The sequence below is a fragment of the Syngnathus leptorhynchus genome, chromosome 2 (assembly GCF_054491065.1).
Source record: "Syngnathus leptorhynchus isolate UIUO chromosome 2, UIUO_Slep, whole genome shotgun sequence".
Taxonomy (NCBI): Eukaryota; Metazoa; Chordata; class Actinopteri; order Syngnathiformes; family Syngnathidae; genus Syngnathus; species Syngnathus leptorhynchus.
The window spans coordinates 3,825,441-3,843,727 of record NC_141196.1 but is presented as its reverse complement, the minus strand read 5'-3'; the positions used below and the strand labels follow the sequence as shown (position 1 = coordinate 3,843,727).

The window sequence follows — 18,287 nt, the reverse complement described above, 5'->3', positions numbered from 1 at the left end:
TGGGAGGGAGGGAGCAAGATGAATGTCCGGATATGAAAGTATTGCAAACATTACTGTATTTTTGCTCTGTGGATTGATGAGCATTGTCTAAATTCTAATTAAAAAAAATACAATTAAAAAAATAAAACCGGTGCCAGTGGATACTAGTCAATGGATATTGGCAGGATTGATGACTGTTGTCCTAAATAAATAAAATATGTTTAAAAAAAATAAATAAAAAAAATAAATAAATAAATGCATTAATTAATAAATTAATTAATTGAATAATTGATTTAATTAATTAATAAAACTGGTGCCAGTGGATACCAGGGACTGGATATTTGCAGGTATTTTTGTTTTTTTGCTCAAAATCAGTCCTCAGAATTGTTCCAAACATTTGTTGGTGTTTTTTTTTTTTGTCTAAAAACGCTTCAAGGCCTGCTGCACATCAGGCGGTCTTACTCTTGATCAAAAGTAATGTACCACAATCCAGTCCATCTGGTGTACGAGGTAAATATGCTGATGACGCCGGCGTTCACAATTGAGAACATCTGTCTGGTCCAACCAATGAAGCAATAAAAAATCACAAGTCCGAAACACAGCCTGCCTCATTTCTGCTGCAGTGCACTTTTGCATGTTTTGTCCAGGCACGACTAATTGTTGGCGAGAGTCAAATGAGTCAAAGCATGTCTCACTCAAGGAACGCACAATGCACAAATGCGTCGTGAATAATGTACTCTTGCGGACAAAAACGGCGTCGGCTCGGTTACGGGACAAAGGCTGGGCCAAGCGACAGGCAGGAGAGTGCTATTGCCTTTCAAGAGGCTACTTTGAAAATGACGCGGGACTAATCCCTGGCTGTTAGCGGCTAATTCCTTGTTTACAAAGGATTGAAACTGGAAAGTGCTCCTCTTGAATTCATTACTGGGAGGAAAAAGATAAGACTAATTGCAATTTCTGAAGATAATTTAACCCCAAATGAAATGAACAAAGAAGTAGGCACACTTTATTAGCTTGCTAACGTAAAAGGATGAAGCTAGCTAATGGCTACTAACATCATTCACAGCTCTGACTGAACACTGTGCTTGAATATTGAAACCTCCAAAAAATGTACGGATAGAATTGTTTGATTAAAATATGTAGGAGTGGCCGAGTACCGAATAATAGCGAGTCCCGGTTCCAAAATTGCCAATCAATCAAATGCAATTTTAAGGAATTTGCTATATTAGGACATGAAGGTCTAAAAAAAAACCATCTGTGAGTTTTTTAGGGAAATTTTCATTTTCCAAAAGTACTCATTCTATTGGACATCGGTGTTGGTATCGGTGACAAGCATTTGGACTGGTACCAGTCTGGAAAAGTGGCATGGAACATCCCTAGCTGTGATCATAATCAACATCATCACTTTGGTGCAGCATTTCCTCTTTCTCTTGTCTCTGAAACAAGATTAATGCGGAGGAGCGAGATCATCATTTTTCCATCATTCCTCACCAACTGTTTCCACAACACATGAATCATTTTAATGACAACAGCGCAACGCCCCCACCTTCCCTCTCTCGCTCACACCCCTTCCGGGGGGGTCTTCTCCAAGGAGGCCACTCATCAATTATCATTTCTAGCCCACCTACAGTGTTGACCAGTCCGGAGCCAGAAATATATTTCCCTCCCGGAAAGAGCGACCTTCTCTATATCACCAAGGACAAACACGACAGGAGTCTTTCCTCAAAATAGAATAAAAGAAAGGCCCGGAGGCCTTTTCAGGGGTGACTCATCACATGGGATGTCAAACATTTGGACTTTCGAGGTGTTCAGGAAAGTTGACAATGTTTTGGGGTCAATTTGTTTGTTTAATTGACTCAAGGGGGAAAAATGATCAACTATATAAGCCAATTTCGATTACCTCACATCAACGGTGGAAATTCACTCGTACTTTCCTGTACTATGCTGCCCTCTGCGGGTTAGAAGCAAGAAGTGCACTCCCCCCTTTCATCAATGGGCAACAGTTGTGATGTGATTCAGTCAACACACGCATGCAGCAAGAGAGGAACTAAGTTTTCGGAACTATCTAATTCCACAGGTTGAAGCGGCCAATCCTGACTCAGTATTTTAACAAATTGTCAATGATGACACATTGCTTCATCTTATTATGTTGCCCCATATGTGGGACCTTGACAAATCAATACTTACATGAGTTCTATTTTTAACATGTAAACAAGGGCGAATTTGCATATTAGCGCTTTAATAATGCGTGACAAGAACAGCTGTCGTTATTGTTGTTAGCCCGCAGGTACAACTAAAAGTTCCGTTCATGGCAACTTAACAGCGTCCCACAAAGCACAAGCAATCGAGCCAAAAACATGAAAAAAGAAAAAAAGCAGAGAGGCTCACATGATGCTAAAAAAAGCAAGAATGCACTCTCATTTCATTAAAACACTCTTTTGTACTAATAATACTAAGAAGTGAAGCAAGAAGTGAAAAGATGTAATGTCATATACAGTATATACGTATATTTAGAAGAAAAAAATAATCACCCTGAAGCACATTGAGCGAGACGTGTGATCGATAATCCAGCGGTGGGACTTGACATTCCCTACCAGCATTAAATCACATACCCCCAACCCCGCTTGTCCCTCCCTCCCCACTTCACTCAGGCCAAGCCATAAAAGAAAGAAAGAAAGAAAGAAAGAAAGAAAGAAAGAAAAATCAACTGATAGACACTCAAATGTTTGAAACGCGTGTCCCCTGTTTCCTGAATGCAAATCATAATGAATTCTACTTTTCGATATCGTCAGAAAATAGCCAAAGTTTGGAATCATTTCACAAGAGCAGCTGGCTGACAACTTTACAGCTACAGTTAAGTAAACAAATGAGGTCACGCCGTTTCCACAAACGCGAGCTACCTTTAGCTTTCGGGGAGGTCCAGGTGAGGATACGACGCACCAGGCAGCAGTTGAGCACCACTTTCTTGGAGAAGCCTTTGCGGAAAACCGGCGCGGCCTCGTGACCTTCTTCGGACGGCGTACGCATGACGAGGAGCGTGAGAAATAATAGCCGAGGTCCACTAATGATATGTCAGTGAAACAAAAATCTGGTGACCTGATGAATCCCCCTGCGTACCTCGCCTGCTACAAAAGGCGCTAAAAGTGATCCTCACCGGCACTTAGCCTTTCCTGAGCCAAGAAAGCGAGATGTTGGGTGGAGGATGAGAGTGAGGGCTTCGAGAGAGAGAGCGAGAGAGCGCTCCAAACGAAAGCAGTGTTTAATAAAACACTGCTGGGGTGGGGGATTAGCATCCCCGTACAACTTGGCGTCTATTACCTTTCAAAGAAGCGCTTGCTTTTAGCGTAATGAGGACCACGCACACACCGACACTTTATGACCATGAACGCATCATCACCTTCTTATTTAATTTGAGTGCAGCGATAGATGGCAAGCTGATAAAGGAAATGGTGTAATTGCTCCCGGCGAGATGAACGCTCCATTTGGGCAAACCCGGGAAGAACACGAAAGGAGCCGAGGCGCGGAGATGCAAGCTAAAAGGGGGGCCCTCAAGATGTTAGCTTCTCACAAATCAGTGTTGGCAGGTCACTTGCAAAGTTGCCATGAGGGTAGAAGAGCTCATGTACACGTACACGCACGCTGACCTTGTCCTCTGACTCGCTGGCCAAAATTAGCCATTGCATCGGCAAAGCGGCCCCGTAGAGTAAAGCCGCCGCAATGCAGCAGTGAAGGAGATGAGCCAAGTGCCGCGCGTGCACTCGAGTTATTAATAAAAAATTATTACGTAAATTATGTAAATCACATCTGCAGTAAATCTAACAACAATAGTTCTCAAACATTTTATTTATAAGTCCCACCTCGAAGAATAAGATACTTAAAAGAGAAATACAACTGAACTGTAGCAGTGATTCTTGCGCCTACCACTAGAGGGTGCTACCGTATCACACTTTAGGTCACTACAAATTATGTCTGTGCACTGCTTTGTGGTTTTTGATGACTAAAATCAATACACCAGATTATTTTTGTTCCTTAGATGTTTAAATGAAACTATGTTTGCTTTTCTAAGATGAATTAAGTTCTGCTATTGCCATGGCAACAGCCTGTCAGCTTCCACCATCTTGTGGAATCTTTCCTCTCATTGTATGCATCAGCAACCTCATCCTTCCTCCTTGACCGCCCCACCGGCCATCCACATTCTATTGGCCCAAGTCCCACGGCAGATGGTCCATGCTGCCAACCCGCCGTGCCACGCCCAACGAAGGGAACAAAAAAACAAACAAACAAAAAAAAAACTGCCACACGTCCAGCAAGTCAGCCTGGTCCTGCTTGAGCCCAAATTCCAAGCAAGTTGAAGTCTCGACGACAACACAATAACAAAAGAAGTTCCATCACTTCACTAACTACTTGACGGAAAAATAGTAATATGAAATATTCACGTCCCACCTGCTGACATGCTAGAGAAATTCCAAAAAGCAAAAAATCTTATAGACATAGCCAAGTTAATGAGATAAAATATCCCAAAATTGCTTAGATATGTACTAGGCTATTACTTAATATTTCAAATAATTATTAGATTTTTTTTGGACCATTTAATATTAGTCAAATTTAACTTTTTAAGATGACGGCATTATCATAATCAAGCGGAATATAAATTGTAATGAGCAGAACTTGAAGCGCTTGTTCACCTTTTCAGTAATTCAACAATCTTCGTGTATTTTTATTTTATTTTAATGAACAATTGCAAACCACTGACGTGCCACAAAACTACTGAATAGTACTTGGGATTCACAAATTGTTTATTTGATACTAAAAAGACGAAACGTGTCCAACTAAAAGAGACCCTGGAGCTCATCACAATACGACAAAGTTCCAAAATTGAAAAGAAGGCAAGAGTTGCAGCAGCTCGACATAGCACATAAAAGAAACACCCAAACCAAATTAAGAGCAATTTAAAATAAGTCTTTTTTTTTTTTTTACTTAAAGCGCATTTACATTTGTAGGACAAGAATGACATTTTTTCGACATGAAAAGGAGAAAACGAACAACTCAATGACAACATACAACTCTCATGCACGCACACGCAGAATAGGACAAGACAAGACAGTCCTACCAGCAGACGAGACGGCAGCGTCCACCTGGCCAGAAATGGTCAACACTCTTTGTCTTGTGTCCATCTTGGGCTGAAATGAACAAAAACTCGGCACAGACGTAAACGTGGAGCCCGACTGTCAACCAGTTGCTGCTGCTGCTGAGTCGTTTGTCGGCGCGCACACCTTGGCGGGGGCGAGCATAACGACAGCGCATGCGCACGACATCAATTAGGATTAATAAGTAGCTGAAGGGACGAGATGGAATTTTCTTAAGTGGAACCGTCACAGACTCATTCTTGAATATTATTACTCGTTGAGTCCACATTTAGATCAACCCAAAAAGTGTAGGCTATTTTGAAGTGAGAACATTTTTAACTACAAAGCTCACTTGTTCCTAAAAATACCTCCAATGGTTGCTTTTTCTGTTCGTGCTCAACGTCCCTCTGGATTTCAAGCTATAAATTTAATACCACTTGCATAATTTAAAGCTCTTATTAAAGTGTATCAAAACTAAACTGACAAGGCAATGAATCTCGGTGATATATGAGCTTCATTAATAGGACATTTTGAAACTGCAAATTTATGGGATGACACTGTGACATTAAGCAGTTGCAATTCTTGGATATAGAAAACTCCTGGGAGAAAAGTTTGTACTTTGTATATGAGCATCATTCTAGTTTCAAATTTGATTCTACTGACGATGGAACTAAAATATTTGTTGTTTTTGTTCACATGGATTACAACGTGAGGCTACTGATGATGATGACAAACTTGAAATGAAGTTTTGGATGATGGCAGTCAAGGACATGTGCTGAGTGTGTCCCAAGTTGTCAAGTCAGCTGTCAACCACAACTCAAGTGGCATCCATTTGCACACGCGTTCCACCAAAAAGCCTCTCTGACAAGAGCCCCTCAGGAATGCAATTATAAAAAAAAAAAAAACCTCAGCTCACCTGGCGGAGGGGAAGCGGCTTTGAAGGTCAGCCCGAGAAGCCAATTAACAGCTTCTCACATTGTATCAGCAAGAGAAATTCTTGTTTCATGCTGACCTTTGAACCGGCTTGAGAGCCCCAGAGCAGAGAGACGGCTTTGCCGGAATCACAAACTTCCATTTACTTCTTATTGCTGCTGTTGTTGTTTTGAACACAGACATTATATGTATCTCTCATTAAAAAAAAAATAAAAAAATTTAACATTAATAAAGTGCAGGTGCATGGTACTACTGGCTTGTACACAGTGAACCTTTTGGTGGGGTGGAAGCGTCGCTAAGTTTTTGTAGCTTTTTATTACTGCTGATGTTGTTGTTATGAACACAGTGGCAAAGTCACATCTTATAAAAATAGAACATTTCGAGAAAGCAGTTGAGCTTGTGGATGAATTGTGAAAAAATACAAAACAGATGGGGGGGAAAAAAAAAAAAAAAGAAACCCAAAATGGCCTTTCACAGTGTCTTCAAGATGGCACCTGTTGCTACACGGTAGTTTCATGCTTCCACAAGCCAGTTTTGACACAGGGGGCGCTTTCGCCCGTGCTTATTAGTGGAACCACTTGGTCATTTTCTTTGAGCGCACCTCCGTTTTGTGTGATGAGGTTGAGTCCGTACGATTTGGTTTCCAGTTCGCCGCTCCCGAACGGCTCGACGGAGTCTTTGGACCCGGTGAGCGCCGCCCCCGCTTCGGACACCCCGCCGGCCTTGCGAGAGCGTCGCGGCAAGCTGGCGCTGTCGCTGCTGTCGTTCTGCAGCTGGCTCCGGTGGCGTTCTCTGTAAGCCATGTAGGCGGCACGCCGGCTGTTGCGGGCCGCCATGTCGTAATAGTGGTGCCGCCGGCTGGAGGCGCTTTGGATGCTGCCGTCCACGCTGGTTGGAACGTCATAGGCGTACTCCCGCAACACGGTCAGGCGGCTGGCCCGGTGAGCGCGCGATCGGTTCTTGTGGGGCCTGTTGGAGGCCGGATTGTTTTCCACGGGGCGGAACTGCACGTCCACCGGCGCCACGTGCATTTTGATTTCATTGTCCACCGAATGCTCCGTCGGGCTGTTGTCCAAAATGGTCATGGTCAGGGCGGCGGGGGCGACGACGGGGGGCTTGCACTGGGCAGCCTCTGCGTGCAGATTGGTTAGCTTGCTGCCGTGGGCAGAGTTGCGCACGCTAGGCGCGCTCTTATTGGTGTAGGAGGAGTCGGCGCTGCTGCTACGGGCGCCCTTATTGGAATCCGCGTCAGTCTTGGCCGAGCCGGCCGCGGATGGCGCGGCGACGCCGGGTTGCGGCAGAAGAGCGTCCTCCTGTGCGGAATAGTCACGTCCGGCGGAACAGCAGGCCTGCGACCAAAAGCGCCGCATGTCCTGCCTGTTGACGCAGTGGTGCGCCACCATGAACGCGGCGAGGGCCAGCGCCGCGACACCAAACAGGCACGTGAAGGCCAAATCAAAAGGGTGGTCCTGCGACACGGCCGTGGCGCCAAACACCCACAGGCTGGCGTACAAGCCCAACGCCACCGCCGCCCCCGTGAGCTGAGCGCCGAAGGTGTGCTCGTTCTCCAGGGCCCCCGGGGAGGCGGCTCGCGGAAGGACGCCGGGCGCGAAGGGCCGGCGCGGGCTGTCCGCCGCGGCCTCGCCGGCCAGGTGCTGCCGCTCGTCGGCCAGCTCCTTGAACTCGTAGCGCCGCTCGGGGTGGCGCCGCAGCTGAAGCAGGATGCTGAGGAAGTACATGCAGTCCACGAAGACGATGAAACCCGTCGGGCCGTAAAAAGCGCCGATGCTCGGCTCCCACGCCATCCAGCAGCTGGAAAAACAAAAAGTTTTTTTTTTTTTACTTAAATCTGAAGTATGCATATGCTGAAATAATGACAGTCTCATCTCAATTCATTTCCAAATTTACCTTCAATGTTAATAAAATAAATATTACATGACGTCTGACACGAATCGGCTGGTTGTACTTACTATGGCGCATTGATTTGGCTGCCGTAATTCTTGATGTTAGCCGCCGCCGTGATGCCACAAACAATCGTGGGTATTCCTCCGCCAATTAAGTAGAACCTTTGGGAAGCAGAAACAGAAAGCTTAGCGCTCCACACAGAAATCATAAAGACGCGTTTTTGTTGCACGCACGTACCTCAGCATGGGGCGAGGCGGCGGGGGCGGCTCGTCCGGCTCCTCGCAGCGCTTGGCTTTGCGCGTCACTTGCTTGTAAATATTACGCGCCGTCACGCCGACCCAAAGAGCGGTCGCCAACGTGGAGTAGTGAAGTAAAATTCCCACCTGGGGGGGAGGGGTGGGGGGGGGGGGGGGGCCCCGGCCGTCAGCAAGGTGAACGAGAACGTTTTGAAAATGCAAAGTGGGGTCTTACCGCTTGGCAGACGCTGGCGTAGCGCGTCTGATTGATGCCGCCTACAAAGACGGCGCACGTGAGCGAGATGTGGAAGCAGAGGTTGACCAGCATGTGCCAAGACTTGCGGCTGACGCGCACCGACCTAGAAGCGGCGGCGACACCGGGGAGTTAGCGGAATGGGCGAGCGAGGAAGCTCGGAAGGCGAAGCGCTTACTTGTGGTGGTAGATGTAACTGGCCATGATGCTCAACAGGCAGAAGAGGAGCACGATGCTGGTGGCGTAGATGACGGGATGCAGGGGCTCAATGCTGGGAGTGAAATAGTCCACGGTGCTGAGGTCCTGCAGCGGAAAAGACAGCAGCTTTGGATCGCGATTCAAATTCGGACGTCAAACAGCATCGGTTCTCGCGTGTGCAGTTTGAGAGTTCTCCATGAATACGTTATGGAAAAAGAGGAGTCAAAGCGGGGCCGCCTACCATGAGCAACCCGTAGTTGCCGAGCGAGTTGCAGGAAATGGTGGTGAAGTTGTCGTGATGGCCCAAAATGCGGCAGCCGTCGCTCTGCCAGCCGCCCTGACCCCCCGCGAGGCTGAAATTCCAGCAGGCGGACACGGCGTCGGAGCCGCGGGCGAAGCGCCGCAGGGTGATATTGACGGGCGTCCGCAGCATACGCGCGGAAATGCCATCTACATCCGAGAGAGGAGACAAGTCAACCAATCGGAAATCTATCAATGTAAGACCGACGCAAATCAAATTCCACTTGCCTATCTTTGCCATGATAACCGGCGTGGCCACATTCCTCCTCTTCCCGCTATCAGCCAGCTGGGAGGAGTTGCCGGTAGACGGGAAGAACTTGCCGTTGCGGAAGCCCAAGAGGTGGAGCTTGTAAACCGTATCCTCCGCCTGGCCGGGCAGCAGTGCCGCCTGAGTAAAGAGCGACTGAGGAAGCTGCAGGGACGCCTCCACCGTAGTGCTCTAAAAGAGCACGAGAAAGTAGAATCAAAAATATTATTATCCAGTGAATGCCCGCTTATTGAAGTAGATACGTTCCAGAACCATCAATATGTTCTCATGCCATGCACGTTGTAAAACCCATTACAAAAAAAGTACCATTAAAATAAGTGTTTGTGCGGTGACTACCACTAGGTGGCAGTATTACTAACCTTCAGTAGAACGCTGGAAAAGGAGCCAGTGGTGTTGCATTTAAAGGTGAGCTGGCGGTCTTGCCCGGGAGTCCGTTCCGAACTGGGCCTCTGGAACAACATGCAGGTCATTCCGTTCCACTCGTTGGCTTTGACCGAGTGGGCCTCCAGCGCGATATTGGGGGATGTCTGCCAACAAACAATGTTGTTGCAACATTTTTTGATATGACACTGTTCCATTCAATAAAATAGATAAAACAAACAAGGCCAAGATACTGACCAAAGAGAAGGCTTGCGCCGAGGCCAAGCGGTGGGTGGCGATCTTCTGGAGGCAGGCGATGATGCGGGAGCACGCCGTGGCCTCGCGCTGCGCCATCCACAGCACCCGCTCGTCGGCCAGCATCAGATTGCTGGCCATGCTCACCATCACCTCACCGAGCTGGAACACAAGATAGGCTTGTTATGTCGTGACTCAAACTGAGCTGTGTATTTTATTATTTTTTTTTTTGAATGGACTGAATACATTTGGTGAATGCTTCGACAAACATCCGAGCTCGCCACTCACATCTTTAAACTTATCCACAAATTTGGTGAACTTCTCGATCATCTCCGCTACAAAGATGATGTCCATCTTGTCCGAGAAGTTGGCGGCGTCGATGGTGTAGACCAGTAGGCGGCGAGCCCTGGGCACGACGTTGCTTTCGTTTAGCGGCATCTGACGAGCGGGACAAAGGGGAACGTCATGACGTGGTGTGACATGAGGAGAAATCCAACGTAAGGAAGAGCAAGTCTCGCCTGGTTGATGACATAGAGGAATCGCGTGACGTCTTTTTGGAACTGGCAGCGGGAGTAGTCGTCCTCAGCCCACAGCCCGTTACGATTACAGTCTCGCCAAGCACGCTGCTCCTCGCCGGAGGCGCCCGAGTAGCTTCCCGCGCTCGATTGTAATCTGTTGCAGGGGAGGAAGGCTCGGATTCCCGCCAGGGTGCGCGGCCACCTGGAATGTTGTCGGAACGGTTCTTACTGCATTTCCTTGCTGCCAAATAATCACCGCTTGCAACCACAGTTGTGAAAGTCAGGGGATTTTCAAAGTTGGAAACATTTATTGACGACAAATCGGGCCGACTCGATACGAAATCATTTGAACCGACCTGAAGTCTCCTTTGTTGTTGGAGATGCGTTCAGGGGCGCAGTATTTGGCGGAACTCTCCAGCACAACGATATGGACCGTCCTGGTGGTGTTTCCTCGGCTCGTCCTGACCCGGCACTCCCAGTTCCCGGTAAAGCCGGGTTGGATGTTGGAGATGGTCAACGCGCTGCCAGGAGACATGTTTCAATTTATAGAGTTGTGGCGGCGTTGCATTTTAATTTTTTTTTTTTTTTTTTAATGCTTGATTATCTCATCACCTGGCAATCAGGGAGCAGTTCTGCACCATGTGTTTCTCAATGTAAATGCCCTGGGCGGCATCAGGCGTCACCATGCGCCCGTTCTGGTACCACAGCACCTGCATGTCCTCGGCCACGAAGGACGCTTGGCACTGGAAAGGCAGGCTGTCCCCCTGGAAGACCACCTGTCGCTGGGACGGTGTCAGTTGGAAGGAGGGCAGCTCGAGCGGGGCGTCTGCGACAGCAAGTGAGCCCAGTTGAGAAACAATGTTGTCATGGGAACCCTTATTAACACTTTGGCACGGGATAAATAATTAGAGCAGGGATAAACAAGTTAAAGGCACCATTTTTCCATCTTTGCTACTGGTGGGCCACACCAAAATGCCAATTTAAATATGGACAAAGTACAGTACATGCTGTTAATTAATCTAATTTTTGATAATACATTTTTCAATGGACGTATAAAAGAGTCATTAGGCTGAAAAAGTTGGGAGCAGAAAAAATAACTTTTTTTTCCTACCACGGCAAATGCAAACGTTTACATTAAAAAAAAAAGGACAGCACAAAAGAAGAAACCAATGTTAAATGCAATCACTCCTATATTTTTTTCACAAAAATAAACTCACTCAAAATTTTAAAATTAATGTTTTTATATTATTTACTTGATTATTTTTCTAGTATTATTTGCCACAAATTATCAGGCCTACTCCTATTGTAATATAGGACCAGTTTTGATATCCAGTGTAACCACAACTAAGACACAACTGCCATCTAGTGGTGCTTGGTGATATTACAACTTAATACTACAGTCAACACATGTTCTCATATTACATTTTTTTTCGATAGCTTCTTCATATTTTGTATTTTTTCCAGTATTTTGGGGATTTTTTTTCTTTTAAGGAATTCTGGCTCTTTTTAATGTAAAAATAAAGCTTCTGTCATTTTTTTTTTTCCCCTGGGGGGGGATTAATTAAGGGACCACTCAGTGTACTTGAAGTTTGCCAGGGACAGGCAGCCCCTTAATTATAGTCTAGTCACCTACCCAAAAGAAAGCGGTACTTCTAATTCATGTCACTTCTCTTGCGAAAATAGCAAACCGACATGTATCGCTGCAAGCTTTGTTTTCGTCTATTTATAACCTCCCAAGGTTATGACGGGCAGCAAACTGACACAGGCGCCGATCGTCACATTTCAACCTCGCCTGATGAAAGCGCAACAAAGGAAGTTTAAATACCCGGCTGGACCGGCGTCGACCTACCGCACGTGAGGAGCTCCGGCTTGACGGCTGAGACGAGCTGGCCCTGCAGCGACTGCGGGTACGAACATTTGGTGCTCTTGGCCGCTACGTTCCTGTCGCGGAGCCAGCGCAGCAGCCACAGCAGGTTGCAGTCGCACAGCAGGTACGGCGTCTGGAAATCCCTGCGGGGGTTGTCAACAAATCGGCCAGGTGACGATGGTGCGCCGATGGACCGCCCACGTTTTGGCTTCATACTCACAGCGACTTCAAGGATACGAGGCTGTCAAAGGTCCCTTGCGCCAACGAAGAGAAGAGATTCCCAGAAAGATTCCTGTAAATATGATTGAGCATGTGACTCGGTGGGGCGTCGTTTAACTTAAATTTCATCACTCAACTCATGAAAAGACTTACAGGCGGATGAGACTCGTGAGGCCCCTGAAGATGTCCACGTTGAGGCAGCCGATGCTGTTGTTGGACAAATCCCTGCCACAAAACAAAACAATTTGATTAATTTTCATGTTTTTTTATCCTTCTCTGTAATACGTTTTAAATGTACAACAATGAAAATGAAACTTCTGTTGGGTTTATTTTTTTTATACTGGACATGAAATAGACCTGTAAAAAAATTAAAAATAAATATAGAGTTGTACCAATTTATTTTGACGCATTTTAAAATGTTGATTTATTTATATATTTTTTTATTAGATCTTTTATTTTATTTTTTTACCATTTTCTCCTTGTTATACTGTGGCTTAAATTGAACTCTAAAATTAGAGATTGTAGTTGTTAATGTACAAGGATTTTTTTATACATTTTCTCAAATAAAAATAAGTGTAAAAGAGGCGTGTTGAGACAGAACTACTTTAAGTTCAAAGTGATCTTTTTTTCACCTTCTTTTCCCAAACATGTTTGTGTGCCTGGATGTGGGTGTCTGCATTTCAAAAAGTCAGACCGAGGTGATTCATCACACGTGATTATCGAGTGTCAGGAGCTGCCGGTCCCATGTAAGCGCTCCAGCCTGGAAGAATTATGCATGAATTGAACCCTCCTTCAGCCCATTGTAAAGTAAAAAAAATGGCGGAATTGTGAGCAATGAAGATTATTTTGCTTTTCATTCCTTCTGCATTGTGGCACGACTTGGCGCGAGCTTGGGGGGGGGTCCTTGCAAGACCCCGCGGGTGTGACAAACAGCAAAGAGGGGGCCGGAAGGAGAGGCAAAAATAGTCTGTTGTGAAAAGGCCTGAGCTGGGAGCTATTTTTTTGGGGAGGTGGAGTACAACACAAGAAGATGTTTAAACGTAAAAATGGTTCTTTCGGGGGTTTTTTTGGACCAAGCAAATTTTACAAAATGTGTTATTCTTAAAAAAAAAAAAAGTGCAAATATATTTAATTAATTTAAATATGGTTTCTTTATGTAAAGAAACATGGTGCAGTGGATATAAATATGCAAGTTAATAATCTTATTTTTATTTTTATTGTAATATAAATATCTTGCGATCATAATTGCAATCGTAATTGAAAGTGAATTCCTCGGATTTACATGTCCACCCAATCTGGTGTCGACTGGTCAAACTGGTGTCAGGGGCTCCTTTTTTCCCCTTTTACTTTCCTAGGGGGCAGCACCGAGCCACGCATATAGAGCAGCACAGCACTCGCAGTCTAAACGGCCTTCCTGTCTGCCTCTTATTGCTCTGCAGGCGCGGCCAAACTCAACTTTGGCTTGGCAGCACCCGGCGGACACTCTTGATTCCAAATCACGCCACATTTCGGGGACACGGCGGATTCCCGGTCTCTTGAACGCACAGATAACAAAAACGCTCCACCCGCCCCATTTCCAAGTGCTCTACGCCCATCCCTGACACTGGTGGGAGCGTGTGAAAGCGTCCGAGGGCCCGAGCTGTATCTGGCAAGCCGCCAGACTAAACACGGCAACGGAAATAAAATAGCACTCGAGCGAGCGTCCTGTCCTCCCTTTTGGACGCATAGCAGAGCTGCTGAATGCAAACAGGCAGCGCACTGCAAACATAGATATGTGTGGCAGCTGCTCTCGCCGCGGTCCAAAGTCTGAAAAGGCGGCCATAGTGGAAAGAAGAAGAAAAAAAAAAATGTGCGGGGAAAGGTGATTACTCACAGTCTTTTGAGAGCTGGCAATCCAAGGAAGGTACCCGGTTCGATTCGGCTGATCAGGTTATTCCGCAGGTCCCTGCCAAACATAAACATCATATTATATCAATTACATATTTTTGGGCTGGATGTAAAACTACAGTTTTTTCGTGATAAAATAGATTTGTTATGAATATTATTTGGTGTAACAAAAAAAAAATTTCTTCAGTTTTTGTGTGGCTTAGTTTTGGTCAGACTCTTTGGAAATGAGAATCCATGTGAGACAGGACCCCCCCCCCCCCAAAAAAAAAAAAAAAACTTGAACCCTTTGGATTAAAGACAAAACATCAACAATAATCATGGTTGCCTCGATTCAAGCTGAGCAAATGACCTGGATGATTTCGAGCCGTGTCCCACAATAAGCATTCCTCCAAAGCGGCAAATTGACTCAGGAATTAGCATGTGACGCTCGGCTAGCTCAGCTTCTTATGGGTGACGTAATAATGGGAATTGTGTGTTGCGGAGATGCCCATAACGTCTCCACAGAAATTCACTCTGAACTGATTCTCTAACTTCCCCCGTTGCCGTCTTTATGTTCTTGACTGACTGAAAGGAGAGTTTCTTGGCGGACAAAGAAAGTAGAAAGACACTGGAGTCTTCTAGGAAAAAATAAATAAAAAGGGGGGGCTGGAGGGATGGGAGTCTTTATTTTATTTTCCCCCAAAGATGAACATTCGGAGGGGAGTCGTCGGGAATTGAAGACAGCAACACCTCCGACCTTTGCTTGGCTTCATTACAATGACAAAGCAGGCGAGCCTTCCAGGGCACAAAGGAGAGCTACTTTTGGAGCTAAACTTGCCCCGTGGATTCTGACGACGGTCCGAGCGAGCTTTTACGACCCAATTGTCTAGCCGCCGGCAGACAAAAAGCACATAAAAGCCTTCCAGGGGCTTTTTTTGTTTTGTTTTTCAGGGTGAAGATCAAAGTTTTCTGGGACACAAATTAAGCAAACACTTCAAATTGTCCCCAGGCAGTAAAAAAATGAGCCAGCCCATCAACAACACCACTTTTCGGAGGGAACTCTTCAATTAGTGCTTTTTTTTTCCCCCCACAACTTTGGTGTCTTAATAACATGCTTGAAATTACCCCGAGGATCAGAACAGCTCACGGAAGATTGACATGGTTGTGCACGAGTGGCGGGGCTATTAATATTAGCGCAAATAAAAAGTCAGTATCACACAACATGGCCGCTCAAAGGTTCAGTTTTCAAAGACCGGATAGGATTAAGGGTGGCTACACGGGTTTCTCAAAGTGGCTCAGAAACATACCTCTAATTCCCTTCTGATGCAGTCATGTGTTATGGTTGCCTCGGGTAAAAACACGACCATTAGCGGCCTGGTTATTCAATCTGCGAGGAAGCCATTCCCGAGTGATAAATCATGCGTGGCCCTTATGTGCAGGCCCCGGTCGGTGTCTTGTTTCTCAAAAGAATCCGTCGCTCGGAAACACGGGCGATGACATTTTCAAACCAGGAGAAGAACCGGTGCGCCAAGAAATGTACTTCCTTTGGATCTTTGACATCATTTGCAGAGCACGGGAAAGGCTACTTACAATTTTTCCAACGTTGACAAGCCGACAAATGAGCCGTTCTTCAGTTCTTGAATTTTGTTGTTGTTAAGAATTCTGTGAAAGGGGGAAAAGGGACATTAATAAAAAGAAAGTTCATGCTCAAGCTAAAAATTCACAAATCAAGTTATCTTTTTCCATTAAAATGAATGGAAAAGCTATTAATATGTTCCAACAAACTTTTATATTCTGTAATTCTGATGACAGTCTGACGGGAATTTGGCCGGAGATCAAAGCTACTCAACATCCTCTGCCCTCTGGGCTTCTGCTCCCTTGCAGCTTGTCTCTGGATATCTGCCTGGGGGGGGGGGGATCCACACGAAAGAGTCTGGAGGTACCAGGAGAGGGCCGTCTCCCTTATCTTGACGCATAGATAAGTCCAGCTTGAGCTCGAGCCAGGAACAAACTGCAAGGGGGGGTCCAACTGATTCCCACATCCTGCCTGACGATTGCAATAGTGGAGAAATCTCGTATCCGAGGCGAACTACATGGGTTAAGATAAGCAAGATCTGATACTGGGTTCTGAGACATCTTTGGAATGGCCCCAAGCATTGCTTGAATTTAAAATACTTGTTAGACAGACCTCAAAGCCAAAGTCAGACTTTGACACAACCACTGCTGCTTTGCCCATTCATTTACTGAGATGACCAAACCATGACAAGAGTGACATCATCGGAATAAAAATGGTAAAGGGGGAAAAAACAGGAGTCATTTTTCAAAAATTATCCACATAGGAAGATTCCTTAGTAGGAGTAAGCCAAATGCCATTTATTGTCTTTTGTCCAGGCAGCATCAAGGTATCAGCTGATCATCATCCAACCAACCCATCAACGAGGTCAGTGGTATGACCTCATCGCACCACATAAGATCATGACCTGAAATCCAACAAAGACCACAGAGAGGTAATCCCAACTATTACTTGTCCATCCAAACTCGTCACGTCATAAAACAAAAGAACCCATCCCAGCCTTTTGTCAACAACAATCCTTTTAACAAATCCACACGCTGGGACAACAATCTACTTCTGGGGTAGGAGCAAATCCTCCCCTTTTTACATTTCTAGGCCCCGGCGTCTATTATTTCCTTTCCCTGCTCCGGGTGTTCTCATGTTGCTGCAATCACTCAACACCACCACAAAAGCACAGACAGGAAAAAAAAAAAAAAAAAGCACAGCTGCACTGTGGAATTTCCACAAGTGCACAAAAAGAATGAATACGTTTGCATGGGAAAGCTAAAGCGACAATTGTGTTAGTGATGTGAGCCGACTTAGGTATGTCAATAAACACATGAATAGCTTTATTATTTAGTTATTCAAGTGCACAGTCTATCATGGACCTGTTGAGACTTCGTAAGAGGACATGGTGCGTTCAAGTAGTGTCGTAAACGGAAACGCCCATTGCTTTATACTCACAGTGTGACAGTCCGATTTGGGAAGGAGTCGGGCGGCAGCATTTGACGCAGCTCCATATTGCTACAGATCACTTTCCTGTCGGACCCAAGGCTCTTCCCGGTGCTTTTCGAGTGCTCGTCGTATTTACAACCAGACGCGTCCGCCGCCGACACAACGTGGCCGATGCAGAGCAGCAAAGTCACAAACTTGAGCCAATGAGCACTCATTTTCCCCACGGGACCATAAAGTAACCGCAGTGAAAATTGATAAATCTCATGAATCCGGCAAAAGTTGCTTTTCTTTTTACATTAAGCACAGACATATTACTTTAGCTTATAGGATCTTTGGTTGTCGTACTGTTCCATAGTCCAGTTCTTCTTTGCCTTCAATACAACGGAAGGGTTCTTTGTTTGTTCCTTCATTTCAAATCGCCTTTCCAAATAGCGTTGCGTTTGGTGCCAATCGCGTGAGAGTTTCCTTTTTCACTGAAGGCGGCTGCGGTCATCCCCAAATTATCCACACACAAAAAATAAGATCTCGGGTAGTGGTCGGACCCAAATCCGAGCCAACAGAAAGTCCCCTTTCTCCCTTTCCCCCCCCCCAACGGGAAATCGGCCAGAAAAACACGAGCGCCGAGAGCAGCCCAAAAGTTACGACAGCTCAAAACGTCGAAAGCAAGGGGAACCTATTAAGGAGGGGAATCTCCTCATGTACTGTAGCTGCTCTTTAGTTCCCTTCGCACGTAGTAAAGAATTCCAGGCGAGTTCTTGTCCATTGAGAAGTCTTCGCTGTTGCCCGCTCGGAACCGAGTGGGCTAACAGCTTCTCCGTCCGTATTTCAAAATAAGACATTAGACGGAAGTGCTTTTTCAACTCAAATAATATTTTATTTGTTAATGATGATTTTTATTGAGTAATTAATGTCATAAACCACAAATAAAAAATAATAAGCTACATGAATCATCCAATATAGTTTATTTAAATTCGTTTTACATGATACCAAACCCGGA

General features: G+C 45.6%; 2 protein-coding genes across 3 annotated transcripts in view; both read right to left on the bottom strand.

Moving 5' to 3' along the window:
* kcnip4a (potassium voltage-gated channel interacting protein 4a) overlaps nucleotides 1–6,221 on the bottom strand; it is a 33,399-nt gene extending 27,178 nt beyond the window's left edge. For both annotated transcript variants that reach the window (XM_085932994.1, XM_085932978.1), the window contains exon 1: nucleotides 5,090–6,221. In XM_085932994.1, the coding sequence (XP_085789120.1) occupies nucleotides 5,090–5,153 (64 nt within the window). In that variant the 5' untranslated portion in view covers nucleotides 5,154–6,221. The remainder of the gene's footprint in view (nucleotides 1–5,089) is intronic.
* Nucleotides 6,222–6,334: 113 nt separating this feature from the next.
* adgra3 (adhesion G protein-coupled receptor A3) lies at nucleotides 6,335–18,104 on the bottom strand. Its single transcript, XM_085932915.1, has 19 exons — nucleotides 17,300–18,104; nucleotides 15,874–15,945; nucleotides 14,291–14,362; nucleotides 12,571–12,642; nucleotides 12,419–12,490; nucleotides 12,181–12,341; nucleotides 10,944–11,157; nucleotides 10,688–10,852; nucleotides 10,332–10,533; nucleotides 10,102–10,251; nucleotides 9,817–9,975; nucleotides 9,558–9,725; nucleotides 9,159–9,369; nucleotides 8,872–9,080; nucleotides 8,611–8,735; nucleotides 8,415–8,538; nucleotides 8,181–8,326; nucleotides 8,009–8,104; nucleotides 6,335–7,850 (listed from the first exon to the last, which is right to left on the bottom strand). The coding sequence occupies exons 1-19, from the start codon at nucleotides 17,503–17,505 to the stop codon at nucleotides 6,539–6,541; spliced, it is 3,936 nt and encodes a 1,311-aa protein (XP_085789041.1). The 5' UTR covers nucleotides 17,506–18,104; the 3' UTR covers nucleotides 6,335–6,538.
* Nucleotides 18,105–18,287: the final 183 nt, after the last annotated feature.